Genomic DNA, 17,614 nt, shown 5'->3' with positions numbered 1-17,614 from the left:
CCAGAGCTGAGAATTACTGACCTAGAACATGGAAGCATTATTTACAGTGCCAATTTCTGGACTTCAATAATAATAATAAATATAAATATATAAAGATTATTATTATGATAAAAATAATAGTATCCCAAATGCCTCTATGGTTTTGAAGCACTTTCATTTGATCACCCATAAACCTGGGTGCTGTGGAGACCCATCCTCACAGTCCTTCTTTTGATGAGGTATGGCTCTCCTCAGCCTGGGAGCTTTCTACAGGGCAGTGTTTGTGGCCCTGGTGAGGTACCCATGTCCCTGAACCTGCAACAGGAAGCCAAATTTCAGGAGGTGGCACAGGCTTGCCCAGCAACAGGGAAAAGAAAACCTTACTCCTGGAGTAAGCTTTGTGGGCCACTTACCTCCAGAATTTTATGAGACTCAGATCCGAGGGTGTTTCTCCCAGTTTGGCACCATCGCAAGATTCCAACTGTCCAGAAGTAAAAAGATTAGAATTAGCAGAGGCCAGGCCTTTGAGGAGTTGGAATCTGAAGATGTTGCCAAAATAGTCGGTGAAACAATGAACAACTACCTTTTTGGTGAAAGACTTTTTTGTCACTTTATATCACCTGAAAAAGTACATGAAGAGCTTCTCAGAGGGTGACATGTGCCGTTTAACCCCCATCATTTCCAGCAGTGAAACCACATTACCAAAATCGGACTCTTCTCCAAAAGCTTTGGGTGGAGGAATAATTTAAAAAGAAAGAATAATTACCCTAGAAGAAATTGGCTAAAAAAGAATTGATTGTAATTCTTCTTTTTACACAAAATGGAAAAAAAATGCTTCAGACTTGTATGAAATCTACAAAGACCAGGTTTTACCTAAGAAGAACAAAAAGGTTTTGGTTACTCCCACCACTCCTGAGAAGACAGTCGAGAGCCAGGGCCCCAGCACCAATTTGTATGTGAGCAATTTTGAGTAAATGAAAATCTGAAGAGGTTAAAATGAACGATGATGATAAAGGTGACGAAATTGTTTTCAGACAGCCCACAGGTGGTATAAAAGAAGAAACACCTTCAAGGAGAAAAAGACAAAGAAAAAGCACCAATGAGTCTAAATGCTGAAAAATGTGGTTTTATTATCACATTTTATTATCACAAACCATAGTATGGTTTTTTTAAAATAATATTTTCTCATTATGATTATCTTAATATTCTTTTCTTTTTTATTTATTTATTTATACAAGCATTGGGTACAGTCAGAAGTGCGGGAGGGTGAGAGAATTCACCAGAGCCAGAGCGGGGAGCAGAGCAGGCAGAAGGACCGAAGTACACTGCTGAGGGGAGCAGCGGGCGGCAGGAGAGGTCTGCACTCCACGTGGGACTCTCCTCCGGTGGCCGGGGAGCAGCCGGGGATCCAAATGGCGGCACTGCAGGAGCTGCTGGCAGCTTCGCAACCTAGCGCTCAACCGCTGCTCCACCGGCGAGGCCCAATATGGTTTTATTATATTTGATTCTTGATATTTAACTAGATGCAATGGAATGCAACCATTGACAAATGTTTTCGAGGGAAAAGCTGTTGGTTCAAGTCTATAAGGAAAGCAGTCAGAGTTTCTGTTTGCTGCCCTTGCTGAAATCAGGGGGAAGCCACCTTGTAGGAGCCAGGCTCAGGGTGCCCCTTTGTCCTGATCCCCCTGGCTTTCTTTGCCCATTTCATAGCCATATTTAGGTGCTCTGCCTGGGTGGAAGAGTCACGGTTAATTGGGGGTGTGGAAGTGCTAAACTGCAGCCTTTGTCGTTAGCATTAAATAAAATAAAATCTTGCTTGACCAACAACAATGACAAAAAAAAGCAGATGAGGGGCTCCCAAGATGCCTAGAGAAGGAAGTGCAGGCAGGCCTCCAAGTTCTACCCCTTCTTACTGCTTTCTATATGTCTCTGGGGAGAAAAAACAGACCCAGACAAGTGTGCCCCAAGCAAAAAGGACAAGCACCCCTTCTGGTGTTCCTCAAAATATACTTTGCCCATTTGACAAATGGATGTAGAGGCTAAACATTTAAAAAATACATATGTACTAATATGTGTTTGGATTGCAGATGACAGCACTCACTTCTGATCTCCACAAGACACTCGGAGCAGACCCTCTGAGAGGGGCCTAGGCCAGGCGGGCCTCCATGCGACCAGGCTGTTGTTGCAGCTGGTTGGCGAGCAGCCACACTCAGCTCCACTCGGGGAAGGCTGTGCCTTCTGTTCTCCCAGGCTGTTTCTCACACGCATGCACACCAGTGTATAAATAAGGTTTTAGTAAATGCCAAGCCAGTGCTCATTAATAAAGAAAGAGGGACCGTTTCAGTAAACCACTGTAACAACAGCTGCTCCTGTTGTATAAAGAACTGGGGGTGTGCGTGGGGTGGGAGCGCAACCCTTGAGACCCAGGGACCCAGGGATCTTGCGTGACTGAGAGAGGGGAGATTGGGGGTGAGCACCAACTGGGCCAGCTGTGTTTTTCCTCAGCCCCTTGGAGATCAGAAGTTGTCATCCTCAATCCAAATGCAGTACCAACGACCTTATTCTACTGCACCAATCCTCATATGTACACACACACACACACACACACACACACACACACACACAGTGGGAGCCAGTGACCTAGGTGGCTGGGAAAGCAGCAAGCAGCCAGGTGGCTGGATTTTCTCCAAGGGGATTTAGCCCCTCTTGGTTTCTCTGCATTGAGATAGCTTGAAAGAGCTTGTCTTCACCTGTGGCCTCTCAGGCTTACTGCCCCCAGCTTGAAACCCAGCAGCTCAGACCTGGGCCCACGGTCTAATGACAGCCAGCACTGCCTGAAACGTTTACACCTCATAAAAAATGGTGTGTCAGTTTCGGGTGAGGGGTTGGGACGTTTCCCATCTGATTTGGCCCAAGGCATGCTTGCCCCTCCTCCTCCACCTCTCCTCCCTCGAGATCCTTCCTGTTTTCTCTCTGACTCTGGTGCACTGCTTTGAAATCTTGCTGAGAAGCAAATCTGTCCCTTCTGCTCTGAATGTTTATTTGTGGAAGTTCGGCAGGGGAACCAAGGCGGGTGCCAAGACCTGCCACACTGCTGGGAAATCTGAGTTTCCCTCCCTTCCCCCCTTCTCCATGGATGTTGATAGAGGAAATTTGGCCTCCCGGGCACTTTGGCCCCGGTTTTCCCCTCTGTGACTGCTTCCAGTGGGCCATGATTCAGCTTTCTTTCCTGAGATTGCTCTGTGGCACTTGGGCTTGGCTGACTTCTCTCTACCTGCATCTCTCTGACTGCAGGGTAGCTGAACACTGAATTCAGGGAAAGAAGGGCTGTAGGCTTCGGGGTCCTGACTACATGCCTCACACAGTGTCCTGCCTTGTTCTTGGCTCTGCTCCCTAAATTCCTGAATCATTGGGAATCAATGTGGGTGGACTGCCCACTGCACGGTACGAGCTGGCCCTGGTCTCTGCTCACTGGGATTATTCATTGCAGTTTGTTAAATTTCAACTATGCGTTTCCAATTTTTCAGATGACTTCGCCTCATCAAAATTCTCTGGGTCCCCACTGCCACTCCCAACCCCCAGTATTTTACAGAGAGGTTCCGTTAATAACTTGATTTCCTCCCCCTTCCAATTTCTGAATCTTTGGACTGTCAACTTTCTCCTCCTTCTGTTTGAGGGTTTTGAGGGTGAAGTAGAGAAAGGAGGGATATTCAGTACCAGCAGCATGGGGGATGGGGCTGTTGGGAGAAAACAATCACAAAATAAGTTGTTTGGTATTTTTCCAAAATTATTAAGCCACAGCAGGCATATTTGATTTACAGCATTAATATTTGTTTTGCCTACATCTACAAAATTATGTTCTTGTACAGTCAAATTTTCCTCTGGATAAACAGATTTTTATTAGAGAAGAGATAAAAGGAAATAGAGTCAAGGAGCATTAATGTATCTTACATGTACATTACACCCATAGGCTTGATTGCCATTGACCTTCATTTCATTTAGTCTCCAGGCATAGTGTAGGCTCAGACTTACTTTCATGATGGATCAGATGTTGTTTTTAGAAATTAAAAAATAAAGCTACTGAGAGGTCAAGGCAAACTTAGGACAGCAGCAGCCCCCTGTGAAGGCTGCTCTTCAGAACAGCGGGTTCTGGGTGCTGACCTTCATCCAGTAGGTATAGACTGAATGCCTGCGTGTTAGACAGCAGGTTCTCTCCAGCATAAACTGGTCTTGAGCAGATTCTGGCCTGTGATACTGCTTATCTCTATAGAACAGTAGTTCTTAACTTTTTTATGGATTAGGGTTACCTTTGAGAACCTTCTCTCTAGAGAAATATAAATTCACACAGACACAAAGAGAGTGGGGATAAGTGGGGCCACTGACGTCAGACCCTAGGTTAAGAGCTTTTGCAGCACAATTTCTTTCCTACCTGCCACTAATAGACATCCTTTCCTAAAAGTTCTCAGTATGGCCACAGATCCTTCCTTAAATCTCCTTATGAAGTAATAACTGTGACCCCTGAGTGGGACAAGTGGACCCAAAGGAGCGAGGACCAGAGGGTGGCAGGCGCTGGCACACACAGAAGACTGGGACCCAGCGCTGGGCTGGCCCTAACTTGCTGTCATTTAAAATGATCCCTTCCTTCTCCCCCCACCCCCACATCTATAAAACTGAGGTAGTGAGAACTACCTTCCATATCTCTTGGATTATAGCACACAGCAGAGAAGAGATGGAAACAAAAACCATTTTTGCGTTTACCAACTGCTTTGCAGATGGTCCCATTGTCCCTCCCTTACCCCACCCCAATCGCCCCATTGCTCTATTCCCAGAAATGACTTCTTCAAACACTTAGGTGAGACACTCTCCTTCCTCAGGCCACTCACAGTAGGAAGAGATCCATCTCACGTAGTGACCTTTTGACTACCCCTTGATGATCCAAACTTACTTTTGCTTTGATCAGCGGTAACTATAAGGACTGAAAGTCACCCCAGAGAGAGAAAACCTCATTTCTTTGAGTTAAAGGGAGTCCCATGACTTGTCTGTTCACATATCCCAGAACCCACCCTCTCTTTCTGACGCTCTGCCCCCTCCAGTCCTGGGAGACAGAATGTCTCTGTGGCTAGAGACAGTTTGGCATTTCCACCCCCTCTGAGTGATTTAGTCTGAATTCTCCATTCATGACGCATTTCCTGGTACTTAGGGTGTCCCCTCCTGGTGGCCCCTGAACCACTGAAGCAGGCTTCCTTTCTTTTCATCTGATGCTTAACAACTGTCAGGTTGCAACAAACATGCTTCAAATCCAGTCTCTCGGTTGCCTAGCAACAACTTCCCTCCCGGATAAATCTGGATTTCCTGTAGCAGCATCCCAGGACAGAGCAAGTGGCCTGTACAGACTGTCCACCACTCCATCTGGGTCTTTCAAGACAGCATCTCATCCCTCACTCCAGAACTTTTCCCTGGCTCCAGAAGAAGCCATCCCCAAAGACCACTCCATCCCTGAAGACACTTTTAACCTAAGGCCACCTCTTCCCTCTAGTATCAGGAAGGTCCTCAAGTTAGAAATCAGCTGTTTTCCAGATAGTCTTCTTCATATCTGAGAAAGTTGAACAAACAGAAGTTTCACTCATGAGATTGTGAGCTGGCAGTGTGGCATCTGTGTGATTAACCCATTAGATCCAAAGCATCAGCTAATACTGCTCAAACAAGATTTTTTTTCATAGAAAATATGCTTTATTTTGCCTTAAGAAAAAGTATTGCACCATCCCAGAGGACAGACATGTTTCTTTCTTGTCACTTGAGAACCCAGAGACCTTGTAGCCAGAATCTTCTTGACTGCTGGAGAGGACCTTGACACCCTCTTAAGTGTAGGATCAAGTTCCCAGTGACCCCGGACCAACTACAGCTAATGGGAAATGATCAAGATATGCCTTTTCCATTGACCTTTTTGTTTATCCAACCTTGCTTACGAGGTCTAGTCAAACCATAAACTTGGGTTGGCAGTGCTGAGTCCCGTAGCAGTGACATGGAAGGTTTAGTTACTTGGAAATTAGGAGCATTTGTGTAGCATAGGAAGCAGTGTGTGTGTGTATGTGTGTGTATGTGTGTGTGTGTGTGTGTGTGAGATGCTTGCCATTCTAGCCTATGACCCTTTTTCCAGAAATGTTTTCACATTTCCATTCAAATAAACTTAGTTTCTTCCAGTTCTTTTGGCAGGACCAATCCATTTGAACATGAATAGATAATAGGGGAGGGAATCAAGGGAAGAGGAGAGTCCTGGTAAAGTTAGAATTTATGGCAGCACCAGTTGGATAATTTGGTGACCAGATAGGTATTGAGGACTCCCTACAGGGTCTAGTCACTGCTCTGAGAAGTAAGTGGTAACAGCCTTCATTATTTACCACCCCTACTGCAAAGAGCTTATAGAAGAATTGCAGTTAGGTGCCTGGCACGTAACTGGAGCTCAGTAAATATTTCAATAATAAGTATATATTAAATTATTGACAAGATAGAAAAGAAAGTGTTAACCAGATTCAAAAATGCATCTGAAGCTGCCGTTCCTCCAGTGCCTGTCCCCAGATACCTGACTATCTCTCCAGCCATTCTCTCTTGTTGACCCTCCTTCTATTCTTTCCTCCACCTGTGGAACTGATGGCTCCTTTCCTGTAAGTCAATACCTTGTAGGAGCCATGGAAACTTAAACTTCAATAGACTCTCTTTTTCCACCAGGTTCTAGTTAATTTCCTTATTATTACATACATACTTACTGAGTATCTATTGTGTACCATGCCCTGAAGATATAAAGCAGAGCAAAGCCTATCTCTATGCTTGATGATGTGAGAGTAGTAGAGAGACAGACACACTGAAGATAATAGCAAACCAATATCAAAGTAATAAATGAACACATTAGGGATACATAGCCCATGGGAAAGCAGCTGAAGGAGCATTGCATTTGGGGAAAGAAAGCTTTCTGAAGAAGGTGAAGTGGTTTCAGATTAATTGGCTCTGGCCAATAGGGGCATGGTGAGGATGGAATGGAGTGGGGTGGGTTGATCTTTCTATCTACTAAGCCCTAGCATGATAAGGGTAGTATCTAAGGGTACAGGCTTTTCAGAGGCCAACAAAAATATCTGAAAGTTGAATTTTTTTTAATTATGGCTCTGAAATGCAAGGAAAGCATTAGAGTTAAAATTAATAAGCATTAAATCGAACATTTCAGGAAGGTAACATTATTCAGCTTTATTGTTAAATGTAATATTTGTAAATTTGAAATTCAAAAACTAATTTATGTTTCAGGTTTTTCCACTTTACAAACATTCCTAAGTATTCGCATTGATTACTGACAAACTGCATCAGATCACTCATTTAAGGAGTTGCTCATGGCCAAAAAATTTCAAAGGCACAATTAAGACTCTTAAAAATATATAATATAACTGATATTTATATTGATAGATATTGATAGTGTTGAATTGTGTGTTGAGTTTGATGTTGGATGGAGTTTTAGGACAAGAGTGGGCCAGGAGCCTATGGAGACAAAGGAAGGAAGGAAAGAATATGTCCATGTGGACAAAAACAAAACCATGGCTAATCTCCAGCCCATAGTCAAGTGAGGAAAACAGGCAACAAATTAGATAGAAAGGGACGTCATTAAAAGTAATGGGGCTTGGGCCTCCCCGGTGGCGCAGCGGTTGAGCGCTGGGTTGGGAAGCTGCCCGCGGCCTCTGCAGCGCCGGTTCGATCCCCGGCTGCTCCCCGGCCACCAGAGGAGGGTCCCACATGGCGCGCAGACCTCTCCTGCCGCCCGCTGCTCCCCTCAGCAGTGTACTTTGGTCCTTCTGCCTGCTCTGCTCCCCGCTCTGGCTCTGGTGAATTCTCTCACCCTCCTGCACTTCTGACTGTACCCAGTGCATGTATAAAACAAAACAAACAAACAAACAAACAAATAAATAAATAAATAAATAACATGCCTCTATTAAAAAAAAAAAAAAAAAGTAATGGGGCTTGTGGCTGATCAATGTCCAATCCCTTTGGACACATGAATGTGACAGGTCTGTATTTCCTGTGGCTCTGGGCGCTGAGCCCTCTTGGGGCTTTCCCGTCACCTAGAATGTGGTTGTATTTTCTCTGCACTGCTCCTTGGACTCTGGTCGTTGATTCCAGCTTCCTCAACTAAAGCCGTCTTTCAGGTGTCCCTTGGCTATCGTCCCTGCCATCTGAGGGCCCATTCTGCTCTGAGTTCAGCCTCCGTCCCAGGTCCTACATCTCCTGGCTGGGGGTTTTGACACTGGTGCTGCCTCCCAGGCTTCTAGCTTTGGTGACTTGGCAGAAAGAGATGCCACCAACTGAAGAATGGCACATAAGGACAGGAGCTGGTTTGGGGAAGAGGAAATGATCGGTTTAGGACAAGTTGCATCTGGGCAATCATCCAGCAGACGGCTGGAAGTTGGAGGTGCTGACTCACAAGTCATCCAAAGGTACTACAGTGAAAAGGTAGCAGATTAAGTGAGAAAAGGAATGAGACTCTCCAGGGAGAGTACAGAAGAGAGGAAGGAGGATGTGGAGGCCCTTGGGAACCTCAGCACTGAAAGGGAAGAGGGGGCCAGAGCCATTCAGGCAAAAGGGTGATGAAAATGTCAGGGGTGTGGTTGTTTATCTCAAATTCTTGGCACAAACCTTTCGTCCTTAGGGAAGAAAAACACACCACGTGGGACAGGGCATTCTATAAGCCCCACCATAAAAGTCAGTGTGATTGTACTAGAAACAGTGGTGAAAATGCAGAGCTCTGTGGAATTATCAACTGGTGGAAAATGTAAAATTAAATTGAAAAGGCTAATGGTTTTAGAAGGATGCATACCAAATCATGAATAATTAATAATAATAATTAATAGTGATTATCATGATTACTCCGCAGTAGGGTGCAGATTGCAGAAAGAGTTTTATTGTAGTTATTACTTTTGTTAGTTTTAAGAAGCCAAAGTCAATAAACTGGTTGACTTAGTAAAACTGAATAATTATGAATTTTCAATAATTTATTAATTTTTCATTTCTAATTGCACTTCCATTGCATCTGCTTCTAATACAACTTCAGTACAGGGGAAATTGATCTGAAAATAAAAAAATATGTAGTTTATTTACTCTTCTAAAAGGCAACATAGAAGAAGTAGATTTGTATAGTCTGATGAGCATATCATAGCTCTAAGCGTCTTCATTCCACTGCCCTGATTATTATTCACAACTGCTTCCTGACTGCTATAAAAAATGCAATGGAGAAGAAGTCTGAATGATACAAAGATTAAAAGATAGAGTCCCTTCCTGTGATAGTTAATTTTATATGTCAACTTGACTGAGTTCTGGGTTGCCAAGATATTTGGTCAAACATTATTCTGAATGTTTCTGTAATGGTATGTTTGGATCACATAAATATTTAAACAGTAAAGTTTTACTCAATCTACATAAGGCAGATTGCCCTCCCTAATGTAAATGGGCCTTATCCAACCAGTTGAAGTCTTGAAGGGAACAAAAAGACAGACCCTCCCAAGTAAGAGAATTCTTCCCTACCTGACTGGCTTTGAACTGGCATGTCAGCTTTTTTCTGCCTTTACACTCAAAGTGAAACAGTGACTCTTTTTGGATCTCCAGCCTTCTGACTAGCCTTATAGCTCTTGGGATTTGTGAGCCTCCATAATTGGATGAGCCAATTCCTTACAACAAATCTCATATATAAAAATATTTTATATATAATTACATATAAGTTATAAAGTAATATAAAAAATATATAGTATATATAAAATATATCTATTATTAACATATTTCATGTGGAAATTATATATTAAAATATATAAATTTTATGCATTATTGTATATATGATATATAACTATACATATATAAATGCATATAACACATATACATTTGCATATCTATGTAATGTGTTTCATGCATGTAATACCCACACATGCATTTTATGTGTGCATGTATAATATATGTATGTGTTTAACATATATGTGTCTGTGTAATATATGCATACAAATACATGCACACATAATATATGCACATATAAAACACACGTATGTAATATATAAACTGCATATGCATGTACTATATAATATATACAATGTCTATACATCCTATTGAATCTGAGTCTCTAGAAAACCCTAACAACTAACTTAATAGGTCATTTCATGGAACATCAGGTGTATAAACAGAGTTGATTTGCTTGTTGCTCTAATATGAATATTTATTTATCATATTTGATATATATTTAAGTGTCTACCATGTGCCCAACACACAGACATGGTTCCTGTCTACATGGAGCTTAGAGTTTAATAAGAGACACAGTTGACAAGCAAATGACAGAATAATTATGCATGGCGGGCCTCCCTGGAGGCGCAAGGGGTTAAGCACCACACTATGAAGCATTCCACAACCTCTGCAGCACGAGTTCAATCCCCAGCCAGCCAGGGAGCAACACATTTGGTGCAGCAGATCTCTCCTGCCTCGCCCGTTGCTCCCCTCAGCAGTATATTTCAGTCTGCCTGTTCTGCTCCCCACTCTGTCTCTCAGTATATTTCAGTCAGCCTGCCTGTTCTGCTCCCCACTCTGTCTCTGGTGAATCCTCTCACCGCCACCCCACCCATCTCTGGCCTGTACCCCAGCTCTTGTATGCATAAATAAATAAATCTTTTAAAAGAAAAAAGAATAATTACCAATGGTGCAGAGTACAAGAAAGGACATAGACCTGATGCCTTAAAGAGTGTATCAGGGCAAGGGCAAGCAAAATAGTTGAAAAAGGAGTCTCATCAAAATCATGGGGATAACTATCTTTCACATGGACAGTTGTATTATGAATGAGACTTGTGCCAGGGAACTTGAGAAACAGGCTGACAGGGTCGGGAATGTAGAAGGCGAACAGCCTGTTGGAGCAGCTACCACCAGCACGTGGGAGGCATGTGTGTCCAGCACTGGTACCAACCTTTGTTCCTGAAGGCAGTAGGGAGTCATGGAAGATCTCTGAGTGGAAGAAGTTGAGTGATTTGATTGGCCAGTTAGGTAATTCAGGCTACCCCAAGGAGGGTACAATGGAAAGGAGGAGTCTTGAGGCAAGGGACTAGTCAGAAGCCTGTTCTGATAAAATATTCTGGGGCAGAAGCAACTAGAGCCTGAGCAATGGTAGCCTTGGGAAGAAGACAAAACAGAGACAGGAATGTTTACTTAGTATTGATTCATCTGGTAATTCATTTATCCATACGTTTGTAAAAAGCCTCTTTTTCATTTTTAAAACTTTTTTATTATATAAATAAGTATAAAAGTAGAGAACAATATCCTGAACTTCTAAGCATCCATCACCCAGCTTCAACTATTGTCCAAATCTAGCCATTCTTGTTTTGTCTGTTCTCACTACTTTTCCTAGTGTCTTTTCAAGCAAATCACAGACAACATATCATTTTGTCCCTGCATATGTCCCTGTGTATTTCTGATAAATAAAAAAAAGTATTGTTTTAACAAAACAACAATGTTGTAATCACACCCTACAAAATTAATGACTTCTTAATACCCTACAAGTTCACCTTTTTTTTAACCTGGTTTATTCAGATCAACAAAATAAGACCCACACATGGCATTTTATTGATATCTCTTAGATCCCTTTTCATCTATAAAAGATCTAATTGGAAAGAGTTAGAAGGCACAGGGCTGGATGATAACTTGCCTTTGACATACATTTTCCCTTGCTGGCTTCCTCCCTTCCTCCCTACATTTCTTAGTCCCACCCTGCTATGGGAAAAACCATGCTTTGCCCAGCACACATTGAAGATATTTTCAAGAGTTTCAAAAAATCCTGGAAGACCAATGTCTAGACCTTGTGGTGAGGTTAAGGAGAGAACATGCTTCTCGGTGGTGTATAGTTTGAATAGCAGCTTTTGCTCCTTCTTGTGGCAAGAGCTCCTGTCTGCTTTGTAGCTCTCATGTATAGGAAAACTTTCATTCTACTCTTAGAAAATCAGCTTAAAATGCTAGAACCCCATGAGTACACCAACATTTCCATTTGGGTTTTAGGGTCAGAGAGGATGTGAGGACCCTTGCACCTACAGCAGGAACAGAGCAGGACCACAGCTAGAAATGAGAGCCTGGGCCAGTGGAAGCCTAACTCCACCTGCTTCTCAGCTGTGCCACTGCTGCATTTGTCCACCCATCATTTAGGAGAACCACACTGGCAAATAAAAAGCCCAGGCTTGTGGCTTGTGGTCCACAAATACTTGAATCAGAATTACATGTTGAGCCTGTTAAAAATACACATCCCCTCCAGGCCTAGTCAAGATGCACAGTTGAGTTTGAAAACCACTGCCTTAAAACTTAGAATTCAGTCATAAAGACATAAAATCGGTGACTCAATCTGTTTTGAAACAATGAAGAATGAGGTCATTCATTCTTCAAGTTTAGGACTTGAACTTGGTTTTGGAAAACAAGGTGTTCCCATCAGGCTCTGGGACTTGCAGCCAGCAAACTCGTGTGCTTCCATGTTCCATGTGGAGGTGGAAAGTGCATGAATAGCTCTGTGTGGTCACCTCGGCCAGGAGTCCCTGCTGTCAACTAAAGAATCTGCAGAGAAACTGCTTTCTTTAAAGCTGCAGGCAGCAGCAACTTTAAAAGAAAGGTGATGTAAAGGACCAAATTTTCCATAAGAAAGTAAATAGCACTGAACAGAGGAAGAGACACAACCTGCCTGAAAAGGACACAAAAGGAGCAAAGACTTTGAAACAATGACAAGGAAGCCCGGGAGTGTCCGGAGCCTGAGCGGGGTGAACAGATGGCCCCCTCTGCACGCAGCCTGTGGCTTTCCTCTTCCCTCCAGCAGCTGCATTCTGTTTTCCTTCCTCCAGGAGTCTTGTTTGGTGTCACTAAACCAGCAATCAGAATCACTTTGGCAGATTTAATGTCATCATGAAACTATTTGTGATTGACTAGCTCAGCAGGGTGACTTGGAATAAGAGCCTTTGATTTTCTCAATTATAAAAAAGAAATTTGGTTCTGAAAGCAATCTTGCAGAAGAGGTCCTGGGATCAGACAGAAGGGAGGAAATGTTTTTCAAGTATACAGGAGATCAGAGAGTGTCTATGTGTGTATGGGTAACTACACACACATATATGTATATATGTATATATGTTTATATATGCATATGTATATATACACATATAGGCATATAGGTATAATATATATACCCATGTATATATTTTTTTCCTATCAATTATAGTTTCCCACCCTGCTAGACAGAAATTCTCAAGGTATTGATTTGAGATCCTGGGGAAGAATATTATCTGATCTGTCACCAAGAATTCAAGAAGTAAGTAATGTATAGTAGTAATATAATGATAGTAGTAATTATAATGTCTCTATAACTTTATACCATTTTACCACATTTGCCATGTCAGGTAATTTAACTGCACTTGAAAATCTGTTCAAAGGGAAATACATTTGATTTTTCCATCTAGCAATTTCAAAGCACCATTTATGTCCAAATTATCCATGCTCCTGGGTCAGAGGAATCATCCTATGATTTCATTCCAGGAAGAAATGTCACCTTGTTTGATGTGGCACAGGTTATCAGTGGACTAACGCTCAAATCTGAGTCTTCTCAGTATTGACCTATCCCTTATGCTCTTCAAATCCACACAGCAGTGGTTACAGCATACTCTTACAGAGTGCTGCTCGAGGCTCTATTTTAAGTGTCTTACATATGTCAGCTCATTTCATTAAGAAAAGTAATTGATTTTTTTGTCTGTTGGTTTGTGAAGATGTGCACATTTTATTTAACATCCGGCTGCACAAGCCTATGCCCAGACAGAAACTGATTCTCTGCATAGTAGAGGAGCTGTGTTGGGGATATGATGATGAACTTTATGGGTACAGTCGCTGCCCTTGTAAGATGTATAATCCAACAGGGAAGGGGAATGTGAAAATACGATTACCTTCAGGTGCAATGAGTATTTTGAAAGAGAGCCAAAGGTGAAATATCTCTTCCCCCAAACTTTCCCCCCCTGCAGTATCTCAGCTGACTTAGATTTAACCAACCTGAAAGAGTACATGTTTGGAATCTGTCTTCATAAATCTAAGCTCAACTTGACTAAAGTGTGAGCTCTGCTGGGCAGAGGAAAGGGCCTAGAGTACTGATGGCCACCTGCTGCAGTGGGAGTCTCTGTTTAACATTCTTTTCTTCATAAGAATTTAAAAAATTCATATCATCATACTAAGGGTGACGTTGATAGAGAACTCAAAAAAAAAAAAAAAAAAAAGTCCCCAAAGCATATCAACATTCTTAATTCCCTGTGGGAGTTCTAGAAGTTTCCTTGATAGCAAGTTTATGCACTTGTGAACTAGGCTGAAGTCGATGGCCCAGTTTATATTAACTGATACTACAACACTTCTCCCCGGAATGGCCCCTTCATCTCTGAGTGCTTTGATTAAGTGAGCAACATAATAATGGTAATAATCCCTTACAAGACTGTCATAAGACCTACTGTTGTTGAAGCAATTTGAGATTCCGAGTTTATTATTGAAGCCTAGACTGTGATTATAGGCATGACTCACTCTGTGGATTCTGCACAGTGCTCAACAGTTTCAGAGGGCAAGTGTTGGCATGTGGACAGAGAGAGGGATGACAGGTAAACATCACTTACTGCAGCAGGGCAACTGTTTTCAGTCTCACCTGATTGAATCTAAATGTTTTTTTTTTTTTTTTTAATTCCCAAGTGCCTTTGAAAATGAGTAATAAAGTATGTTTGGGAATCAAAGCAGCATTGTCCTGGTTTTGTATTTTTCCCTAAAGCAAAACCAAAAGGCATTATGGGAACCGAGACCCTAGCAATGCTGTCAGCCCTTACCTTATTTCTCAGAGTTGCAGATCTATCTTCAAAGGACAGGGCCAGTGGGTACCCAACTGGAGGGGAAAAGACACAGAATTTTAAAAGTATTTTTCCAAGAATGGAGAATTTATTTGTTCTTTATTTGACCATCTTAAAACACACACACACACTAAGGAAAATCACATTTTAAGGAAATAGAAGAATTCACATTTGGTAAAATTGAAATAATAGAAAGATAATTGTCTAAATATAAGAAACTAAATTCTAAACTATTTGGTGAAAGATATTTGCTCTGACTCTGCCTTTTCTGGGATAAAACTATCCCTCCATCGTTTTATTTCCCATTTTTTCTAGTACCTCCATCTTGGTAAGAAAACAACCCAAGAACTGGCCCAGAGTGAAAAATTCTCTAATTTTCTCCAAGGACACAATCCTAGTGAACTCAAATAAAGGGGCTTGGAAGAGAGATGTAATATTAGAATGTTTTGGGGTTCACTCTCTGGTTTCAAGGCTCATCCTAATTTCCTCCTAGATCCTCAGTGGATGGCAGTGGGTTTTTATATTCTAGCTAGATTAAGGAATGCTGAGGATGTGAATGTTGTATTTAAATGTGGAAGTCTAACACCCCAAACTTTGGACTTAGGCTTCATAGTAGATTATGATTCTCATTGCCTAAAAGTAACTGAAACCTTTGCCTTGCCCTAGTTTATCCATCGGCCAAGTGTTCAGGACTTGCTATGGGTGACCAGGCCTCTCTGGACTGACGGTCCAGAGACCCTCACACAGCTGGGGGGCATCCTGTCCGACCTCTTCTGTGGCTATCCAGAGGGTGGAGACTCTCGGGTATTCTCCTTCAACTGGTATGAAGACAATAACTACAAGGCCTTCCTGGGGATCAGCTCCACAAAGAAAGATCCCATCTATTCTTATGATAAAAGAACAAGTAAGTCTTTTTCCTGTGTATAATCAGCCTCTGAAGTTGGTTAAGTTGATGGTTTAATGCTTCCAGGTTCTGGGGCAGCCTCTCCCTGAGACACATTGAGGGGTCTTGAGTGAAAAGACTTCAACTCCCAGAAGTTCATTTCCCTTTTGTAGACAGAGGGCAGTTGGTGCTCATAAAGGATTCTGGATGTGAGCCATGGAAAGAACTGAGACCCACTTGGAACAGGAACAGAAGGGATATTTCCCACTGATCTGATTGAACTAGGGTTAAGTTCTAGAGGAAGAGAAGAAACATAAATGAGGAGCAACCAGAATTGCAAGCAAAGCTCAGGTCAGAGGGCCCTGGCAAGTAAACACGGCCGTGGGGATGTTTTTCCAAACACAATGCACTGAAAATCTGTGTGTATAGTACTACGTTCCACATGACAGGTCCCTGGCAAGTAAACTTTCCCACCTTTTACAATTTTTTTTTTTTGGCTATGTAGGGTAAATGAATTGTCAGGCTTTTCTGCCCTCCCACCATTAGGACTGATGATGGATCCCTAGGGTCCTGAATGCATGCCTGATGGTGGGCACCTGGAGTAGTGTGTGGGCATACGTAGATGGGATTCACCTGGGCTGAGACTGGGCTTATAAGGGCAGCATCACAGGGACATCAGAGGAACAGCAGAGCAAAAGGAGCAGAATCACCAGAAGAACCAGAAGCGAGAGAGCACAGAAAGAGTGAAGATTTGCTGGGGGCTGGGAGGCCTGCCAGCCTCCCGGCCCCCTGGCACCCCTGCCTGCTGTGTACCTGGTAAATCCCAATAAAAGCCTGCAAAAGCCACTGAGGGCTCCAGGACTCCTCCTTTTACCCTGTCTGCTCAGGTCATAGAGATCCTGCTCTGTGTCTTCTTGCCATTACAGGCTGCTATTGGGGAAAGGAGGGTGGGTGTGGAAGAAATGCAACCAGGCGACCCTCTAGTTAAAAAAGGAAAAGAGGCAGCAAGGCACACAACAAGGTAGTTGGGCCATAAGACAGTCCCACACAACAAAGAAGTTATGCAGCGTATTGAAGGGAAATTATTGAGACTGAAGCTGAGATTCCAAGGGGAGGCCTTGTTTTCTCTGTCCCTTTCATCAGATCATGGGCAGGCTTCTCAGCCTCTTTCTAAAGCACAATAATCACGGGAAAGGCACCATCCTTTGTTCTCTGATGAGGCCCTTATTGAGATGCACTGTAGCATTTTGTTACTTGCTAATGATGAGCTTGTTATTGGTAGGGTGCAGCCTATTAATTTAGGTTATTTGTCAAATCCTCCAGCCTAGGGTTGAATGAGACATGTGATTTGAACACACTCAATGACTATGTTTAGCGCTGAGCAACGGGGAGTTTCTATAAAATCTGTCTCTTCTCTCCTGGCAGCGACCTTTGGTAACTCAGTGATCCAGAACCTAGAGTCAAATCCTCTAACCAAAATAGCCTGGAGGGCAGCAAAGCCTTTGCTGATGGGGAAAATCCTCTTTACTCCAGATTCCCCTGCGGCACACAGGATACTCAAGCATGTAAGATCCCAGCTGGTTTTGTCCCCTCTACCCTGGGTAACTCAGATGAGTGAGTGAGTGACTGAGCGAGTGTATTTTTTCACTGTGCTCTCCTAGTAGCCAACCTCATGTTTGTTTTTTGCTACACAGTCCTGGGCTCCTACCGCATCCACAAGCATCATTGGAATGCTTTCAGCCAGTGCCCCTGCCTGGGCCTCCTCAGGGCAGCCCACACTGAGGTTTTTTCCCACCACCTAAACACAATTCCTGATGAAAGGGTTCACAGATCTCTGAATCCTGCCTACCGGGAACAGACA

General features: G+C 42.8%; 1 protein-coding gene across 1 annotated transcript in view; it reads left to right on the top strand.

The window, feature by feature from the left end:
• Positions 1 to 17,614, top strand: part of ABCA4 (ATP binding cassette subfamily A member 4) — a 131,532-nt gene that overhangs the window by 23,616 nt on the left and 90,302 nt on the right. Inside the window, 3 exon segments of the mRNA XM_037500828.2 lie at positions 13,223 to 13,312; positions 15,537 to 15,774; positions 17,179 to 17,318. Coding sequence (XP_037356725.1) covers positions 13,223 to 13,312; positions 15,537 to 15,774; positions 17,179 to 17,318 — 468 coding nt within the window.

Source organism: Talpa occidentalis, unplaced genomic scaffold, assembly GCF_014898055.3.
Source record: "Talpa occidentalis isolate TD23 unplaced genomic scaffold, MPIMG_talOcc4v2.1 talOcc4.9, whole genome shotgun sequence".
NCBI classification, from domain to species: Eukaryota; Metazoa; Chordata; class Mammalia; order Eulipotyphla; family Talpidae; genus Talpa; species Talpa occidentalis.
Note: the sequence above shows the minus strand (reverse complement) of the source record. Positions and strands in the feature narration are given on the sequence as shown.